The 19,333-nt window shown below is 42.3% G+C and overlaps 1 protein-coding gene across 1 annotated transcript in view; it reads left to right on the forward strand.

The window, feature by feature from the left end:
• Positions 1 to 19,327, forward strand: part of JMJD1C (jumonji domain containing 1C) — a 58,827-nt gene extending 39,500 nt beyond the window's left edge. Inside the window, 13 exon segments of the mRNA XM_035892527.1 lie at positions 2,198 to 2,287; positions 3,637 to 3,764; positions 3,946 to 4,159; positions 4,630 to 4,844; positions 5,164 to 5,442; positions 5,841 to 6,009; positions 6,405 to 6,495; positions 6,609 to 6,739; positions 7,905 to 8,027; positions 9,057 to 9,196; positions 11,492 to 11,668; positions 16,920 to 17,051; positions 17,399 to 19,327. Coding sequence (XP_035748420.1) covers positions 2,198 to 2,287; positions 3,637 to 3,764; positions 3,946 to 4,159; positions 4,630 to 4,844; positions 5,164 to 5,442; positions 5,841 to 6,009; positions 6,405 to 6,495; positions 6,609 to 6,739; positions 7,905 to 8,027; positions 9,057 to 9,196; positions 11,492 to 11,668; positions 16,920 to 17,051; positions 17,399 to 17,488 — 1,979 coding nt within the window. The 3' untranslated portion in view covers positions 17,489 to 19,327.
• Positions 19,328 to 19,333: the final 6 nt, after the last annotated feature.

Raw genomic sequence — 19,333 nt, forward strand, 5'->3', positions numbered from 1 at the left:
CAGGAATGGCTTGGAAGATCGATGTGGTCGTTCAGCCCTTGCCTGTGACACTGGTGCTCAGGCTGCTTGTTGGAGAGGGCTGCCTTCCCCTGGGTGGCAGGCGTCGTGCCCTGGCACAGACCTGCGGTCAAACACTGCGCCAGGAACTGATTCAAAGCTGTTTTGAAAAGCATTTCCATGTTTGTCATAGCAGCATAATGTCACAGATGTGAAATGTTAGTAAAATAAAGTTTAACTGTTAGATGGCAGATCTTTAATAAATGGAGAGACTCATCCACTTTGTCCTTGGCTTGCAGCGAGAGCCTCCTACACTGCGGTTATAGAATGTTCCCAGGGACTTCCATCAAAGCCCGAAGTTTCTAGGGAACTAATGTCGGTGTTTTCCAACACTGAGAACAGTCGTTAATGCTTTAATGCTGGAGGCTGCTTCAGCAGCTCTTAATTGGCTGAAGTCTGTGTGTGTACATGTGTGTGCATCTATCTGACGTGGCTTGGGATATGCGCCGAACGTTATTTACCCTGGTGGGAACATGCAGTCAGAGGCTTTTTATAGTGTGCGTGTTAACCAGCCAGGAAAATCTTAGCAAAATGTCTTCAAAGCTTAAAAAAGCAGTATACAGAAGCAGGCTTCTTTTCAGTCTTCTAGCAGGGAAGGCTTTCTCCTTACTCTTCATCACAACATTATATGCAAAAGCAGAAGTACGATAGCTTCCCTCTCTGTACCTTTATTTCTAATGATGCTGTAGGATTCCTGTGAACTGTCCCTCTTCTTTGGCACTCTCTTGCAAAGTTCAGTACCACCCACCCATCTCTATAGAATAGCACTTCATATTACACCATTTTTCCTGGAACTGGTAGTTGTTTTTACAGTTGCTAAATGTAGCAGAGAATATGCTGGTTTTCCCCAGCTTTACCAGGAATCTTGGGGGTTTAAATATTCCATACTCAGATATTTATCAATGACTTCTCTCCTTGCTTTTTACTACAGGAATGAATGAATGTGCATCCATTGGTACCTTCAGACAGTTCATGGCACCATCAAGTGGAATGCCATGTTATGGCATTTCAAGTGATAAAATACTTGAAGTAGATATATGCTGTTTTGTTGTTTGATTTGATTTATTTTCACGCCCAGTTACATATTTCAATGGCTTAGGTGTTACAAAAACTACAGAATAGCTAACAAATCTAATATTTATCTGAAAGGAACATTTGGTACATTGTCTATTGCAGTGCAAGAAGATAATTCTTTAAATCTGCTAAGTGCTTCCTTTAGTGTACTCTCCTTAGTTTACATTGCTACACTGAGCAAACGAATAAAAAGATTTGAAGAGTCTCTGAAAACTAGTGGTTCAGTGGATAGGGTTCAAAACTGGGGGCTGAGAGAGAAATCGCGTCTGTATTTCTGCCCCCAAATCACACAGCAGATCGGTGACTGGTTGCTTAGCCAGACATTTTTCGCTCTCATTCCTTCTCTGTCTTGTCTTTACACTGTATATTTTTTGGCAGGGACCATTCTTCGTGAAACTTTATAGAAAGCCGCTTTTTCCTACCGGTTAGGCCCTCTCTGCTGCCACAAACTATTTTCAACCAGTAGATACAGACTTGTGGTTTCATGGTTGCTTTAATCTGACATAAATCCGTGATGCAACTTCCCTCTCCTTGGTGCCACCAGTAACACGGCTGCAGCTGTGTGGTAGGCCAGATCAGAGAATGGATTCGGTTAAAAGTCCATCTTTTGGGCTTGTTTGGCCTTCTCTGGTTCAAGACAGCCACTTCTAGTTGGAGCATGGATTGTGTCAAATTAAGTGGGTCATACAAGCACAGCCTAATTGTGTCTCTTTTCCGTGTTAGAATTCATCAAGGGGGTCTCACTGCCTCAACTGCAACGGTACAGGATTTGGGCTTAGGCCATGTAATAAAGGGAATATACTTCAAAACTTTGAGGTTATTGGCAAGTGTTTGTGTTACAGATGCTGTTATTTCAGATTTCAGTATTGTTAAAACTCTGTATTCCTTTCCTTATTGTGAAAAGTAGCCATTGCATGCAAATCTTTGTCATGCAGGATACCAGGACAGAAGACTTCCAGTATGTGTAAAAAACAGTTTCTAACTAAAACAAATCTGAAAAATGTTGTTAACTCGCTCTGTCTATCACCGTAAGTGAAGTAAAACGATTGGCAATGTTATTTTGCAGATAAGGAGTTGTATGCCTGGATGAAGTGCGTGAAGGGACAGCCTCATGATCACAAACACCTGATGCCAACACAGATTATTCCAGGCTCCGGTAAGATCCACAAACAAGCAGGATGTGGGTTTTTTTCCCAGGTCTTTCTGTGAAGAGAGGCCAGAGTTGTTTCTTGAAATTTCTCATTTTCCACTTAAAAACCTGCAAATTGTGTCAAATCATTGCAGGAAGGCAAGTGATTCTGGGCAGCTAACAGCAAGGGGCACAGATGATAGGAGAGAAAGAGGAGAGTATGCTCACAGATGTCTGAAGGGCTTTCAGGGACAGGCAGTGAAGAAATTCAGGCTGGTTTTTGTGACTGTTTTGTACCTTTTCAGAGCAGAATAAAACAGCCAGAATGTACTTAATAAATCTGACCTCAGCTGTTAAAGGAAAATGTTAAAATAGTACTGCCAAGTAGTGTTATGTGGCAGCAGATTTGGGGGGATTTGTTTTTCACTGTGTTGTCCCATCCCACCCCCACCCCCCCAAAAAAAAAAAATTAAAAAAGGAGATTTATGTGTGGTTTTGGTTGGACATCTGAAATAGCTTGTGATAAATGAAAAACTAAACAGTAATCCTAAACCCAGCAAAATTCAGAATTTTTCTCATAACCAGTTATAAAGAAGTGTGGTTGAGCATGGTGGTTGTTGCTAGCACAACTTGTGATCTCTGGCAGCCTTGATGCAGAGCAAAGAATAGAAAACTCAAATGTGCCCTCAAACTTGGTAAGCAAATTCCCAAGTTATTTTAAGCTGGAAATACAGATCCAGTCATTATTTTATGGGTTGTTGCATGTTAGTTCAGGTAGAAACGAAGGTTGGTTAAATTCCATAACAAATGCAAATTGTGACATTCCCAAGGACAGGTTCCAGACTGAAACTGGTTTTAATTTTAAACTGTGAAGTGAACCACTCATCTGGAAATGGCATAGTGAAGACTGCCTACATAACCTCACTTTTGTTCTTCTGCGCGTACCCATTACCAGACAGCCTTAAATTACACGATCGCATGCTAATTATTTTGTCAGGATGTGGCTCACTTCAGTCTGTAGTTTGACGGGTTTATTAAATGAAGCAATGATGCACCAGTCGAACAATGAGGAGTAAATAATGAATGACTGGCTTACTGCTTGCGTGCCGTGCAAGGGGGATGCAGAGTAAAGGTTAGATTATTCAGAAGAGTAGTATGCAATTACTTAATTAAAGACCGTGTCTCTTTCTGCACGAGCTTTAAGGTAAACTGGACCGTCTTTTTATAGCTTTTTTGAGTGTTAAATTTAGCATTTTTAATAGTTTCATTTTAAAAAGGTTTGTAGATAGCATTTTAGCATCGCAGCACGTGGATTGTAAAGAGAGTCACAAAGTGATTGAGAGCTGCTGATGGTTTTCTTCTTAATCGTTTTCCAGTGTTGACAGATCTTCTAGATGCTATGCACAATATTAGAGAAAAATTTGAAATCAAATCCCATTGTCAGTGTACCAGCAAGCAGAGCACGCAAGCTGGCAAGCTCCCTGCAATGAATGGTGTGTCTCAGGTGAGTCTAAAATGGGTTTGTACATCGCAGTTTGTTCAGATGTTCGGGTTCCTGTAGGTGTTTGTATTTGAATAGTACCACTTGCAGTTTAGTTTGTGTATATGATGGTTAAATGTTAGCCTTGTCTTTGAAGTACATTAAAAAAAAGTTATGTACTTAAAAATAAATTTGTTCTTTACAGGTTTTGCAGAATGTTCTTAACCACAGTAATAAAATTTCTCTGTGCATGCCTGAGTCTCAGCAGCAGAGTACTCCTCAAAAGTCCGAGACAAATGGTAATACAAGTCCAAGGAGTGATGTAAGCACAGACAGCAAGTTAACACCGCCTGAATCCCAGTCACCACTGCATTGGTTAGCTGATCTTGCAGAGCAGAAAGCCAGAGAAGAAAAGAAAGGTAAATGTTTGAAATTGTACCATGTCCATGACTTTGGCGGCACCAGTGATACATAATTCAGTTAATTAGGAAAAATTCACACCGTTTTCTGTTCAACAAAAATAAAAGATTATGTTCTTTTCCCACTTAATTTCAATCTTGAAACTGCAATGCCTTCTCCTGGTGGCATCAGAATCTGTTACCAGAAGAGCCACTAGTGGAATGCATGTGTAGTGTGGCAGAATTTCCAGCTACAGCATCTCTCATTTGTGACAGGTACTCAGCTGCATGTCTGAGATGCTGAGGAAGGCCTTTTCATGGTCACACTGCATTTTGAAGGATCTAGTTCATCCTCTGGTGTGTTTTCAGGTGAATAAAGCACTAGTGCTACAGTATATTACGACCACTATAAAATGCAGGATACTGGCGCTGTTCCTATGTCTGCATTGTGATACAACAGTGTAAATGTCCAATGATTATTGTTGTTTTAGAGAACAAAGAATGTCCTTCTGGAAAACACTCAAAAGAGGAGAAAGACCAGGATAATTTGGAGTCCCAAAACTGTAAAAGCTCCCCTCCTGCATCCCAGAACAACGAGCAGGGCTCAACCTTACGAGATCTATTAACTACAACAGCAGGCAAACTGCGTCTAGGTTCTACGGATGCTGGTATTGCTTTTGCTCCAGTTTACTCTACAGGAACAGCAGTAAGTGTTTACAAGATGCGCGTTTTTTATATCAGGATTTGAAAATCTCTGTCATTTGTAAAATGTTAATGAAGTTAGATAAAGCCTCAACCTGACAAAGCAAAGGAAGATTCCTATATATTGAGTTTTGTAATAACTGCATGTATTTCAAACTTTCCCATGTAAGAATGCATGCAGTTTACTACAAAGGAAGTAGGTAACTGCAAGCTTCTAATTGGTAATGAAATGTTGTCATTCTACTGCAAAAGGAATTGCATTAACTTCATTTGCTTTTACATTGTTTAAGCGTATGTATGTATGTTTGTTTGTTTTCTAATAGAGTGGCAAGAGTGGAAGGACTATGCCAAACATTCTCGATGACATAATTGCTTCAGTAGTAGAAAACAAGATTCCACCAAATAGAGCACCAAAGATAAATGTAAAATCTGAAATAAAAGATGAGCCAAAGGATGACAGAAAATGTATTCAGGATGACTGCAGTAAACTGTACAGTGATATTCAGTATTCGTGGATCTGTGACAAGCATGTTTTGTGGCTCAGAGACCATAAAAACAACAACAACTGGAAGCTCTTCAAAGAGTGCTGGAAACAAGGAAGGGTAGGTATTGTGCCGTTCGGCCTGTGAAGTGACCTCAGTGTGAACTCTGGGGGAGTTGTGCTAAAGGACAAATTTGCCTGACTCCATGTTTGAAAACGTGTTGTTAGCAGTGGGCAAAAGCTTGTCGGGGTAGCCCACATATGAACCTTGTGCAGTTTGAACGTCAGTTAACTGCTAATAATAAATAAGAAATTACTGTTACGGAGACTCAAATTCCCAAAAGATGTGTGTATGACATCTTGGGTATGGTTGCTGTTGGAGGGAGTGTTAAGAGCTCAGTAGGGCCAAGATCTTCAGTGTGTGTTTTGGATGCATTTGTACTCCAGTTTAACTGAAGGAGGTGTACTTTGGAAAGGATAAGTACTGATTTTTTTTTTATTATATTTTATTTTTTACAGCCTGTTTTAGTGTCCGGTATGCATAAGAAAATGAACTTCAGCCTGTGGAAAGCGGAATCAATTAGTCTAGATTTTGGAAACCAGCAAGCTGATATCTTGAATTGCAAAGACAGTATTATTTCAAACACCAATGTCAAGGAGTTCTGGGATGGTTTTGAAGATGTTTCAAGTATGTTACTTTAAATATGTTATTCCATTGATTCTGAACACAGTGTTAGAAACTGCAGTTAAAAATATTCTTTATGTATCTTGAGGCTTTGAAGAAACTATTAGTTCAAAAAGAAAGCTGTAGGTAATCTGTTTCCAGAGAATGTGATAGAAACGTGCATTTTTTTTACCTTTGCAGAATTAAAGATACACTAATAAACCGGTTAGGTCTGACAGATGTCTTTGTTCCTCAGCTAGTTGAGTTTGGTTTGTATCCTGCTGAGTCTCGAAATTAATCTCCTGTTTTGTAGATGAAATCTTTATAGACAAGTTAAAGAGTTCAGTTATATGTTTTAGCTGAATAAAGTAAAACACCTCCAGTGTGTTCGTTTTTAGTAATTTCTACGTTACTTGCAGAACGGCAGAAAATAAAAAATGGGGAAACAGCTCTACTAAAACTGAAAGATTGGCCTTCTGGTGAAGATTTCAAGGCTATGATGCCTGCAAGGTATTTGAGTTTGATATTAGATATTCTTAAGTCAATCTCCAGCGGGTTTGGGTTTTTTTTTTTCTCTCTGTGTAATGACACAAATTCAATTGCATTCTTCTTTTCTCCTCCAGATACGAGGACTTATTAAAAAGTTTACCCTTGCCTGAATATTGTAGCCCAGAAGGAAAGCTGAACTTGGCTTCTCATCTGCCAGGATTTTTTGTCCGTCCAGATTTGGGACCCAGACTGTGCAGTGCATATGGTGAGTATGCCCTGGAAGTGTATCGGTTACCACTTCCCTTAGAAATGTAGACTGTAACACATAATAATGCTTCATAGAAAGCTGAGCTTGCTTGCAGGATAATTGTTCAATGAATGTCAGAGAAATACTTCACTGGCTTGCGTATTAGTGCTACACGCACCTCGGGCATGAGAGGTTGTTTCTGCATTTCTTTCTACCTTTTCTTGTCCTGTTGCAGTCTTTTGAAGTGTATAAATGGTTACTACTACTACGCAAAGAGAGATCCTGTCTTTGATAATGCCATATGACAGAATACTTCATGAAGACTATTGTGTTTGTAATTCTGGTCATAAATAAATCTCAGCATTTTTCTCACAACTTGTATGCTGTTCACTCAAAAAACCTATTCAGAAAAGGTTGTTTCCCTCAGACTTTTTCCAGCTGCTCTTCTGCAAACAAATGTGTTCAATTCTGTTTTACAAATTGTCGTAATAGGACAAGGAATGAGTTGTAGTTTGTAGCATCGTGGCTTCGATTTAAAAAACTTCTCTGGATGTCCTTTGAAATAAACATTAATGATGGTCATCAAGGCATGGGTCTGAAGAACTGAATCATGAATGACACTTTTATGTAATCCCACTGCAAGACTTAGTGTTCTGAAATGTCCTTTTGATTTAAGCATGTATGTTTTCACCTCTTAGAACTAAAATTAATTTTCCTCTTTGCTTGGGGATTTCTTTTGGTTAAGACCTCAGCTTATAGGCAGGCATAAAAGCAACACATTTGATTTGATAACCTTGTGTATTTATTGGACTTAATATTCTGCCCTGAGCAACCCGAGGGGTTGAAAAATTGGAAAGAAGCACAGTGGTCAGGAAATGTCTTTGGTTTTCTGCTGAAATGTGTTTTGTTCTGATACAGCTGCTACGTGGGGACAGTTACCTGGGCTAAGAGATGTCTCAAGGTCTTTATTAAAAAGTAACGTCGTCTTGCTTAGCAAGTGCAGCAAAAGCACACTTGTAGTGTGTGCATCAGCAATCTCGCATTAAAGCCTGTCTGTACACAAAACACTTTTCTGCGATGCTTGGTGCGCTTTTGGAGATTTCTTCTCAGTTACCTGTTGCACGTTTCTGTTTGAAGGTGAATATGCAAGACAAAAAAATCTTAATTTTATCTTGTAACATAGGTGTGGCTGCTACTAAAGACCATGATATAGGAACCACAAATCTCCATATTGAAGTTTCTGATGTCGTGAACATCCTTGTTTATGTTGGCATAGCGAAAGGAAATGGAGTACTTTCCAAATCAGGTAAAGGGAGGCTTATTGTAAGAGATGTAGATGGGCTTGGATGACCTGCCACTTTCAAAGTTGGCACTGTTCTTCTGAAGCAGATGAAAGATGTCCATAAGTACTTGCTTAAACCTGGGAGATTCTCTGTTTCAAGAATTTGTGCGCATTAATTCTGCATAAAATACACCGCAGTTTATGAATTATGAAATGGTATTTCAAACTCTTTTCACTTTTTTTGCCATTACCTATAATTGATGTGCCGTTCTGTGCTGGGTCTGGCAGAGCTAATGAAAGTGCAGGATGAAGGATTTTCTCTGGAAGCTGGGGTGGTTCTAACAGTTATGTCAGGATGATGCATTTGCCAAACCTTCTGTTTATTCTGCTCCCTCTGGATGCACTGTGTTTGCTCTATTGAATTTGGACTGTAATGTAATTTTTCAGCACCGGAGAGCTTAAATTGGTGTTAGTCCTCTGTATGAGGTTTATTGCTTATGTGAAACAGTCTTTAAGTCCCTGAAATAGTTTTGTTTCTTTCCCCTTATTCTTTTGTCCTCTCGTTCTGTAATCAGCAAATGTAGATTTTGGATGTGACTAATAGAGCTGCAGTAAGGTTTGCTGTATTTTTATTTGCTTTGTTTTCACTTGCTTATGCACCGAGTCAATAGCAGCGAATCTTCAGCATATTGGGGAGCTCAGCTGCTGCAGAACAGCACGCAAACCACTGCTTTTGCTGACTGCAGGAAAACACCTTTTTCATTTTTAATTTTTTGGTGCTAGTCCTGCTTCTTTATTTCAGGCAGGAGAATGTGTTCTATAAAATTGAAGAGGTGTAAAAAAGTTTAAAATTCAATGTTATTTTTAAGTTATTTATGGCTTTCCTGTTCTAGTAACGAATTACAAACACTGAACAAGAGGATCACTTCGGGACTTCTGTTGTATTCAGCAAAGTGTATCTGCTCAGTCTCCCAAGAAAATCAACACGGAGATGTTTAGTTTCATCTTTGTTCCTCTGTCTCACTTCTAAAAAATATTTTTGTTGAATCTTAGGAGTTTTGAAGAAGTTTGAAGAGGAAGATTTGGATGACCTTTTACGGAAGCGATTGAAAGATTCAAGTGAATTACCTGGTGCTTTATGGCACATTTATGCTGGCAAAGATGCTGACAAGATAAGGGAGTTTCTGCAAAAGGTTAGATTTATAGTAGATATTTGACAAATATAATCCAAGTAACTGGTAAATCAAAGGGGGCTGGCAGAAACCACAAACCCCACTCCTGTGCCGGGGGAAGCAAAATTCTTTCCTTTATAGCACATAACATAAACTATAATTGACCTGCTACATCAGTCAACAAAACATACGCAACATGATACATACTCACCTCTGAAGAGTACAGGCAGCCTGCAAACTGAACACTCGGGAGAGCATGGAGATCTATTCTTGTCCTTCTCCAATACAAAGGATAATTTTACTTTTTTAGTATTAGCATTTGTAGGATAATGTTTTTCTGTCACTGATCCATTCTTGCATTATCAGATGCTGAAATTTTTGTGAATTGTCCCATGCAAAAACCCCCAGCAGCCACTGATTTTTGTAAGGAGTCTATGTGTCACGTCAGTTGGCTCAAAGAACACGCCTTGGCTCTCAGTGAAGATGAAAGTGGTGGGGGATAACGTACCCAAGGGCAGTGAGCCTCTTCAGCGTTGGCTACGGTGCAGGTTTTCCTTCGGCCGCACGTGATGAACAAGTTAGAGCCACATCAGGACCTTTCAGGTTGTTACTTACCATGTAGGATGAACATCCGCCACTGAGCCATGGGTAGTCATCAGTGGCATTAAATTTAGAGATATCCCATCTTGGAAGCAGTTTTCTGTGCCCTGTCTTTAGCATGTTTTCATGTTCTAGAAGGCAGTCTTGATGGATGACATAGAAATACCAAAATATCACTGAAGTGGTTGCTTGAGGAAAAGTAGTCTGCTGTCTTTCACTGTGGGAAAAAAATCCGATGAGTTTTAATTGGCTAAACCAGAGGGGTCCATAAACAGGCTGGAGGCCAAGGTCTCTGCTGCGAGCAGGAAGAGCCTAAGAAATTCCACACTAAAGATCCTCTTGGACAATGAGGCAGTGTTTCAGTCCCAGGGCAGCTGTCCTATGGCGACTCAAACGCTTTGGCAAGCCGAACTGTGGGGAAAAATGAGCACTAGTAAACAAAATACAGCTAATTCCAGGAAATTATGAATTCTACAGCGAGGCTTTTCTGTTCATTCAAAAAGTAGGTGCTCATAAAGTAGATGGTGGCCCTTCAGTTTGGGAAAGAGAGTTGTGAACAAAGTCACAAATGCAAGGGAATAGGTGGACATTAAGTATTATTGTATTATTCAGCGTTTCTACTTTAGAGCAATTAAGGGATATTGTGAGACTTTGAGCAGCAGGTTTAAAACAGAAGCGCATAAGACGCTGTGCAATAAAGTCTGCCGCAGCTTGCCATGGTATCCAAAGTGAATTGTGTACCGCCTTGTGGTTTTGGTGTGGTGGTATAACTGAAATACTGAATCGGAGATGAATTGATGACTTAGACCTTGGGACCGCTTTGCCTGCTGACAAGAGGCGAAATCTCAGTATCTCGTTTAGTACAGAAGAGAGGTGATAATACACAAGAACAGTTTCAAGCTCTGCATCACATAATTAAGTATATTTAGTATCAATATGAATAAAAATCTTGTGCTTTTAATGAGATAATTGTCTCCTGAATCATGACAGATGGATTAGATATGTGGGGGGTTTTTTATCTTCAGTAACTTTTTTTCCTTTAGTCACTATGATTCATTAATTAGCAATTGATTAAGGGTAATATTTGTTCCCCTGTGGTTAACTTGATGAGAAATCATTGTTGCAGTTAAGTCTACTGCTGTCAGGAAGGGTTTTTTTTTTTTAATGTTCATCATTTTTTCCCAACTCCTTGATGGGATGGTAGGAAAATAACTACAGAGTGGTTGAGATTGGAAGGAGACCTCTTGAGGTCCTTTTGTCCAGCCCGGTGCTCAAGCGGAGTTGCCTAGAGCAGGCTGCCCAGGGCCGTATGAACCTTACTTTATCTGCTGCTCGTTTCCTGAGCTGAGGTTATGGTGGTGTGTGTCTGTGTCAAAACTGAAGGTTGTAAGCTTGAGGAATCGGCAGCACAGGAACTCCTGAGGTCAGATTTTATGTTCTTGATGAAAGAAGTCACACAGCGTGTTGCTTATTAGTAGGTTATTGTGCTGAGTTCTTCAAAGGTCTACATTTTGGAGTGGGAGTTCTGCAGATGTCTTCAGTTCAGTGGGACTTCCCAGTTCCTTTGAGGTCCTTTTGAATACCTAACTAAAATTCTGGTTTGGGTACTGGGAACACAGTAGCATTGCGTAAGTGTAAGTTAGGTATGCTTACAGCTTACCAGCAACAGGTTCCGCTTCTTTTTAAAGTGACTTGGGATCTTTTCTGTACTTACAGATAGCGAAAGAGCAAGGCTTAGAAGTTTTACCAGAGCATGATCCAATACGTGATCAGAGTTGGTACGTGAACAAAAAACTTCGCCAAAGGCTTCTTGAAGAATACGGAGTAAAAACCTGTACGGTTATTCAGTTTCTTGGTGATGCTGTTATTCTACCAGCAGGAGCACTTCATCAGGTAATGTACATCTGTTTAAAGACACACAGAATTAAATAACATAAATACAATCAAATAACTTTTTTCAAAGACGCAACTACTACTGGTAGCTGTTAGTGTGTAGGAATGTATAATAAGTGTAAGGTACATCTGCTTGTATAGCTGATGAGCCAGTACTAACATACAGCAACTCGAATGCTTGAAATAATACTGTTCCTTTTTTCCTTTAAGATGAAAAATGAGCAGACTATTATTAACCACTTTTTTCCAATTCTCATTTCATTAGCAAAATTCTAAATAAACTGGTGTTAGTTATGGCAAATTCAGGTTAGTATTTTTTTTCCTCCTAAAGGAAAAGTTAACCTACGCCCGGAGGCAGGGGGAGCAACCCAAGCAGATACAAATACCTGGATGTCAGGTATCGCTGTTTCTGTCTTCAGCCGTAGGAGAATTGTAGAGACAGTTTGGGTGTAACAAGATGCTTCTGTACCAGGATGTGGAGGTTGTTTTCCTGCTCCAGGTTAAGTTCCTTTTCACACAGAAGGTGCATCAGTCACCAGGAGCCACCTCTGCCCCTTCAGCAGCTTTCCTTACCATCCAAAAGAGTGGTAGCACCTTTGCAGCAGCTGGGCTGATTTAATTCTCAGTTATGGAAGAAGAGGTACTGCCAGTAGGGCAGTTCTGGAGAAACGGTGTGGATTTGTGTGGCAAGCTTCAGTCCTCTCCTGGCACGTAGGCTTTGTTACTTCACTTTGTTTGGTGGGATTTTTTCTCACAGTCTCCAGACTGCTGCTCCTTGGTGAAAAGAGGAAGAAGGCACAATTGTTCAAACTTTTTGGGCAGTTCTAGGTTAATTTATTTCTTCACTCCATGAACCTTTTCCTGTTCCACCAGGAAATGGAGCTTGCTGTCTTGCCAGCTGTCAAGCGCCGCTAATTAGGTAGCTGACTGTCAAGGAATGAGGAGCATCCCCACCCTGCAGCAGGGGTTGTAAACCATCTTGCTGTTAAAGATTTATCATTGATCTCCACCCGGGGTCAAGCAAGGCCAGGCCTTTCTGAAGAAGATGCTATTTGGTTTCTGATCTGCAGATCAGCTTCCAACCGCTGCCTCTTTGGGGCGGAGAGGAAGCAATGGTTCACCGTGTCACCGTGACCAGGGCAGTAGGGTTTTCTCTGTGGAAAAGAATACTGGGTTGTACTGATGGCAGGTGCTGCGTCCCTAATCTGTCTGCTGGCTGGGTCAGTTGCTGGGGCACTGAAAGCAATGGGTACCTTGCTCAGACCAGATTCCCTTGTCGTTGCAGAGTCTTCAGATGGGTTTCACGTGGTGGTATGTTAACCCTGGTGATCTGTGTCGATTTGTTCTCAGGCAAAATAAAGGAGGGCGGGGGGAAACAGGTGACCAAATCTTGGGTTGTTGGAGGTTGCCTTTCCCTGTACCGTGTATCCAGGGCTTGATGTCACTTCCCAAAGGTGAAGGCATGTCTGGCGTTGATGTTGCTCTTACTAGCTCCTGTTAGGCTAAAGCAGTCCGGACTCCCAGAGTCGATAAGATTTGTATTGCATCCTCCAGTAACCTTACTCTGATCTCTCAAAATACGGGAGATATCCCAGATACAAGAGTGAAAAGGGAACCCACGGAAAATAACAAACTGGGAAATTCGTTTTATGTAGCATGTGGCATTATATAAAGGCATGCAGAATACAAACCAGACTGTTCCAGGCTTCCCTGCAGTTCATAGGTTTAAGGACCAAAAATAAGACCACTCTTACCTTTATCTCCTTGGCTTTAAACTCCAGATTGCTTTTGAAGTGGTAACATTCTAGCTTCTGGCACCAAGGAGTTAATAACATGGTGTTTTTAAACCTTAGTGGGTGAAGCTGAGAACCTTTTCATCTTCAGTAAGAAGTTCCCGTGAATCTGCCACGTAGGAGGAAATGAAAGCATCGTGTTCTTTCATGTACGTGTATGGTACTCGCTCTATAGAGATGCATAAATACTGACCTTAGGGATCAGCGCCAACACTTCATATATACAAAGCACATTTAAACACTTAAAAATAAGCCTGAACAAGGATACATGCCAGGTTAAGTTCACATGTTAAGTGTTTCAGGTTTACGTGCAATCATGAATCTTTAATTATTAACATTTTTATTTGTATTTCTCTTTGATAATGTGGTGGAGCAGAAGAAATCAGGCTGAGGGATGGAGTTAGGGAGCCTGGCTGCCTGGGGTCACTGCGTAGGGTAGCTCAGACACCTCCATCCTGCAGCCAGCTGGGACTGTTGTCACGCTGCTGCTTCTGACATCCTGGTCTAGAATTTCACTGCTCTAACATGGAGGAGGGTGTGTGTATTTCTTCTAGGCAGTCTTTTTTTTTTTTTTTTTTTTGTTCCTCCAGCTTCTGTGGATTCATGTCTAGCTTTTAAAGGAATTTGTCAGTATTTTATGGTAGCATAAAGCATGCCTCTTGCTTCCCAGGTTTCCCCCTCCTCCCCGCGTACTTGCAGACAGCGGTCACGTCCCCCCGTAAAGTCAAACTATTCCTGTGGTGGGGTGGGAGGGAAGAGCCACTCCTGTGAGCGGTGGTGGTCGGAGTGGCCTTGCCAGTATCCCTTGCGGAGGGAATGGTGCGCTCGGGGGGGGAAACCAGAAATAGATTTGGCGTTGGACCAGTCTCCTCTGCAGACGCTTCCCTGAGCGTGCTGCGAGTGGTGTGCGGTAGGGCTCTATCGCCTTTCCCCTTGGCTCGGCGAGCCGGGGCGCTCCGAAGCGTCCCCTGCCTTGCTAACGTCTGGGCCTTGTTCTCTCTCTGGCACTTCTAACCGCGAGCCCTCGGCTCTCCTTGGAAACTTCCCCAGCTAAAAAAAGGGAGGTTTTACCATTGGATGAATTTTCTTCATGCGAATGATATGCTTGTGAATGATTTGCTCTTTCTGCTGCTCCACTCTGGGTCACCCTGTATCGCAGTCGTCCTCTGGGAATGCCCTCCTGGTTTTAATTTGGTGACTCCAAATTTATAAAATATTCTAGTGATAAATTAAAAGCTAGAAATACTTGAGTCAGTGATTGAAACGTGTTGTTCATAGTAGAACAGGTTATTATAATGTTGTTTTTTATAGTGGTATTATCTTGATGGAACAGCAGGATTATGTATTGTAGAAGAACACGCTGGAGGTAATGCGACATCCTGGCGATGTGACGATAAGGATGTAGGCTAAAGGTCTGGGAGGTGCGGATGTGCAGCTGCCGGGCTGAGCGCTGGCCCCGGAGCCGAGCCGTGCGGGAAGGGGCTGATCCTGGGCGTAAGGAGCGAGGGAGGCGCCTGTGCGGCGAGGAGCCGTGGGGGCGGGCGGCCCTTTCCCACCCTGGCCCTGCTCTGAGGCTTTTCCGACTCCTGGGCCCCGCTGGAAACCCCTGCTCTGCGTGGGCTGCGGGCAAAGCTGTTCTCTTGGTTCAGCTGGAACTGGCGCAGTCGTGAGAGTGCTGCAGTCCTCGCCCTGCGAACCTCAGGGGAATCGTTGCTAAACATATTAATTTGCATGTGTCATTATATCAGCTTGTATCAGAAATATTATAAAAAAACCTGCCTGTGGGCTGCCAGCAGGGCATTCCCATGCCAAGTACCAGACTGGCCGGGTAAAATCTGTCTTCCCCCCAGACTTGCAGACCAATAAGAAAGGCCCTGGAAGGGAAGGAGGGTTTAAGGCACAGCAGAATAGAAGATCTAAGGGCAACAAATACTGCCTGTTCTGCATTGGAGGGAGAGGGAATCAGTAAAATCTTGTCTCGGTGAGGAGACGGTGAAAGAGCGGTGTGGGATTTGCATGGGGTGGAAAGGAAAACAAGGGCAGGTAGAGACTTGAAACGGGTGAGAAGTCTGCGTGGGAAGGGAGGAGGGGGCTGGAGCCGGCAGCCCGGCTGCGCAGCGCGGAGACACTTCGGCCGAAGCTCTAGGAAATTCCCCCGATGCTGGTGGGAGCCTCGCGGTGGCACTTCTGCAGCCGTTTCCTTACTCCCGGCTTTCTGCCGTTTGCAAGTTGTGTGGCATCAACAAACTCCGCAATGGTTTCTCTTTCGATTAAGCTGTGGGAGGGAACGGCGCTGCTTTGTCCTTGATGATGACGAGGCCGCAGAAACCCCACGTACAACACTAGTGTTGAGCTCGGGGTTAACCGCTGGGATTTCACCTGTGAAGGGGCAAGCCAGCCTTAGAAATCAGACTTGGGCAGCGGTTTTGAAGAACATCATAATTTTTAAATAAAGTGCTGTATCCTCAACTGCGTAGGCCCCAAAGGTTTTCTGAATGTCAGGTACCACAATGGAAATTTTAGAGCATGCGTTAAAAAAACTCCAGATTTTGCTAGGCTTGAGCTTAAAATTCACAGATCTTCATCAGTACTGAGCAGGGTGGGACTTCATTTGCTGGAGTGGCAAAGGCGCTCCCTCCTCACCCCCCAGGCTTTGGTAAATTTGCAGAATTGACGTTGCACAACTTCATGAGCAGTTAGAATTTGGGAAAACAAGGTTTTTGACACGCTGAAGAAGCACACTAATTTCTAAGGGTTGAGGAGTGAAAACCTGCTGCTGTGTGTTTCTGAAGAGGACAAACAGGAGTTGGTAGTCAGGTCACAACCAGGAGGCGATTTGTCCTTTCCCTCGTTCTCCAGGTACGACCTGGTTGGCTGGAGATGGTGCCCATTTCTCTCGGTAGTTACCTCTTCATCAGTAAGAAGTAGTGTTTAGGGAAAAAAGAAAGTGCTTCCCCCCCGTCGCCTGTTCTGAACCTGCCCCTTTGTTCGTGTTTTTTTTCTTTTAAATATTTCCACGGACAGTTACTTTCCAGCGAATGTGGCCAGTTGGGTTGGGCAGGGTGGGGGGGAAAGCTTTCACCAGGGAGGAGCCGGGTCCTGCAGGGCAGGGCTGCTGCCGAGTGGGTCTGCGGCGTGCTGGAGATGGCCGTGCGGGAGTAGCGCCCGGCAGCGGTGCCTGCGCAGCTGGTGGAAGGGTGGAGTGACCCACCGGAGGAGGTTGAAGGCTACAGGAAGAAGCGTCGGAGCACAGGCAGATGCGCATTGTTCAAAGCGTGCCTTTTGCCAGAAGCTGACTTAGATAAGTCAAATAATTGCTCTCTAGATAAAGCGTATAGACGCCCTTAGCTTGATTAGCTTGTGGTTTCAGACATCTCGAGGCCCGCTCTGTTCTCAGGTGTCTCTGCCAAAGAATAACCCCAAAATACTAATTATCAGTCTCTTGTTGTTTTGGATAGGTGCAAAATTTTCACAGCTGCGTTCAAGTAACTGAAGACTTTGTGTCTCCAGAACATCTTGTACAGTCATTTCACTTAACGCAGGAGCTGAGGCTGTCAAAGGAAGAAATCAATTATGATGATAAACTGCAGGTAGGAAATGAATTCTGCTCTGGAAGCTGTTGCGAAGGCAGGGCGTGCTCAAGCTCATTGAGATGCGGCGCGGTGCGTGGAGCTACTTCCTCGCTGCTGTTCACACAGAATAACAATGAGCAGCAGCGTGAATGCCAGGGGCTCCATGACTCTCCCTTGAGCCGCTGGTTTTATTTATTTCGCGTTCCATTTCAAAATGTGTAAAAAGGTCTTTCCTTTTGCACTGGTTTGATGTAGCCTTCCTGGTTTTTTCCATCCACTAGGCTTAGGGCTGAGGCCTAAAGATGGTCGCTTTGGAGAGTTCCATAGTCGTAGGCTGTACTAAAACGTGTCTGCTGTTCTTGCAGGTTAAAAATATCTTGTATCATGCGGTTAAAGAAATGGTGAGAGCCTTGAAGATTCATGAAGGTGAAATGGAAGATATGGATGAAAACTAAGCGCGCTCTGCTTTTTTGTGTTAACACCAGTCGGAGGTTATTTTTTCTAATACATGAACAGTATGCACACTAATTCAAGCTTCACAAACCATCAGTGCCAAGAAAACGTAGTCATCGTATTTACTTGTTAATGACACTGCAACGGTAGAGCTTCATATCACAGCCACTGTGATTACATGTTAGACTTGCAAACAATTACGCAGCGTTCTGCTGTCCTGTATTATAATGTACATGGAGTTTGTGAAATGTCAAAGATTTAAGATGATGTATTTATTTTTGGAAAAAAACCACAAAATTCTATGCTATATTGTTGATCAAATGTAAATGTGACTTGTACAGTTTGCTAAAATAATTCAGATATTTTTCACTACATTGAGACAGTTACTGTGAGAGTAGGACACAAACACCAGCTATTGCCTGCATTTGGGATCTTGCTGAGTCCGCACAGCAGTCATGTCATAATCTGAAAATTACTGCCAAATAATTGTAAACTTTGTAAAATAGAAAGTATATAAAGTAGATATTAAATACAGACACTTCAGTATTTTATTGAAGCTATTCAGTGTACAATTAAACGTTTTCAAAAGGTGTAATTTATTTAAAAATTGTCTCATTTTGGTAAAATTTATGTGAACTTTTAAAGCTAAATATTAAACTTAATATGCTATGTAAATATATACATATATACATTCAATGATGTATTTTTTTAAAACATTGGCTTGCTTTAATTTGTTAAAAGTGCAAGTGTTACACATGCTTTGTACATTGAAGTTGAAAGGGGTTTTACATTTTCCATTAAAATGACTTTATCAAATGTTGTCGTGTTCGTGTTTTATGTTTGTGGCCACGCGTGACAGCCCGAGCCGGGCCTTCGCTGCAGGGGCGAATTGCGTCTGACTGCAGCGCTCGAAACATTCTGCTGTGGTTGCTGCGCGCTGCTCTGCCCTCTCCGGGCTTGAGACAAAACTGCGAGGGGAGCTGCTCAGACAGCCGAGCCAGAGCGAGCCTCTCCTTAAGAACAAAACACTTAAAACCTCGCTTATGTTCTGTCTTTATAATCCAGCAATTACTTTGGGCGAAGGGGGAAAGGCATTTCTGTAGAACAATTTTTTATGGCATCTTGGCTCTTTACAGTTCAAGTAATACTGCAAAATAATGGATGTTTTTAAAAAAAAAAAAAAAAAAGGTAAATGTTAGTTGAGCAGAATTCCAGCTCTTGGAGTTAGTTTGAAAAGTTAAAGTGTACAGAGATTTAAATTATTAAAACTATGCAAATGTTCAGATTTGATACCGAGTGTTTGGTGCAGCCGTTAGCTGGCTGGTGATGTGTCTGAAAGGGGATGGTCGCTACCCTGGTTACTGCTGCCAGCCTGACAAAATCTGACTTGGGGTTTGGGTCACAAACCCCCCAAAACCCAATAAAAACCCCCATATGAATTATCTTAAGAAATAGTGAAACGCAAAAGCAATTTCTGGTTCCAGAAGTTCTCTATTTAGCTGGTTTGAAACTCTTGGGATTTGTCTGAAGTTGCAAAGGAGTACGTTGGGGTTAATGTCGCGGTGCTGGGCAGTCGGCGCTCAGCTTCGTAGGCGGCTCCGTGCAGCGTCTGCGTCTCCTTGGCGCTGCCTGCAGCACAGAACTACAGTGTCAGCTGAAGATGCAAAACCTGCCACCGTAGCTTTGCTTCGTGACAAGTGGACTTCAGTCACATGTACTTCTTTCTTTTTAAAGTTCAGGATATGTAAATGAGTGAATTTTAATCAAGTCTAAGGTTTTCCCCCCCCCCCAAATTGAGTTTTCGTGAGGTACTTTTAACACTTGTGAAATTTGAGGCTGCTGAAATT

The sequence above is a fragment of the Egretta garzetta genome, unplaced genomic scaffold (assembly GCF_000687185.1).
Source record: "Egretta garzetta isolate BGI_Z169 unplaced genomic scaffold, ASM68718v1 scaffold204, whole genome shotgun sequence".
Lineage (NCBI taxonomy): Eukaryota > Metazoa > Chordata > Aves > Pelecaniformes > Ardeidae > Egretta > Egretta garzetta.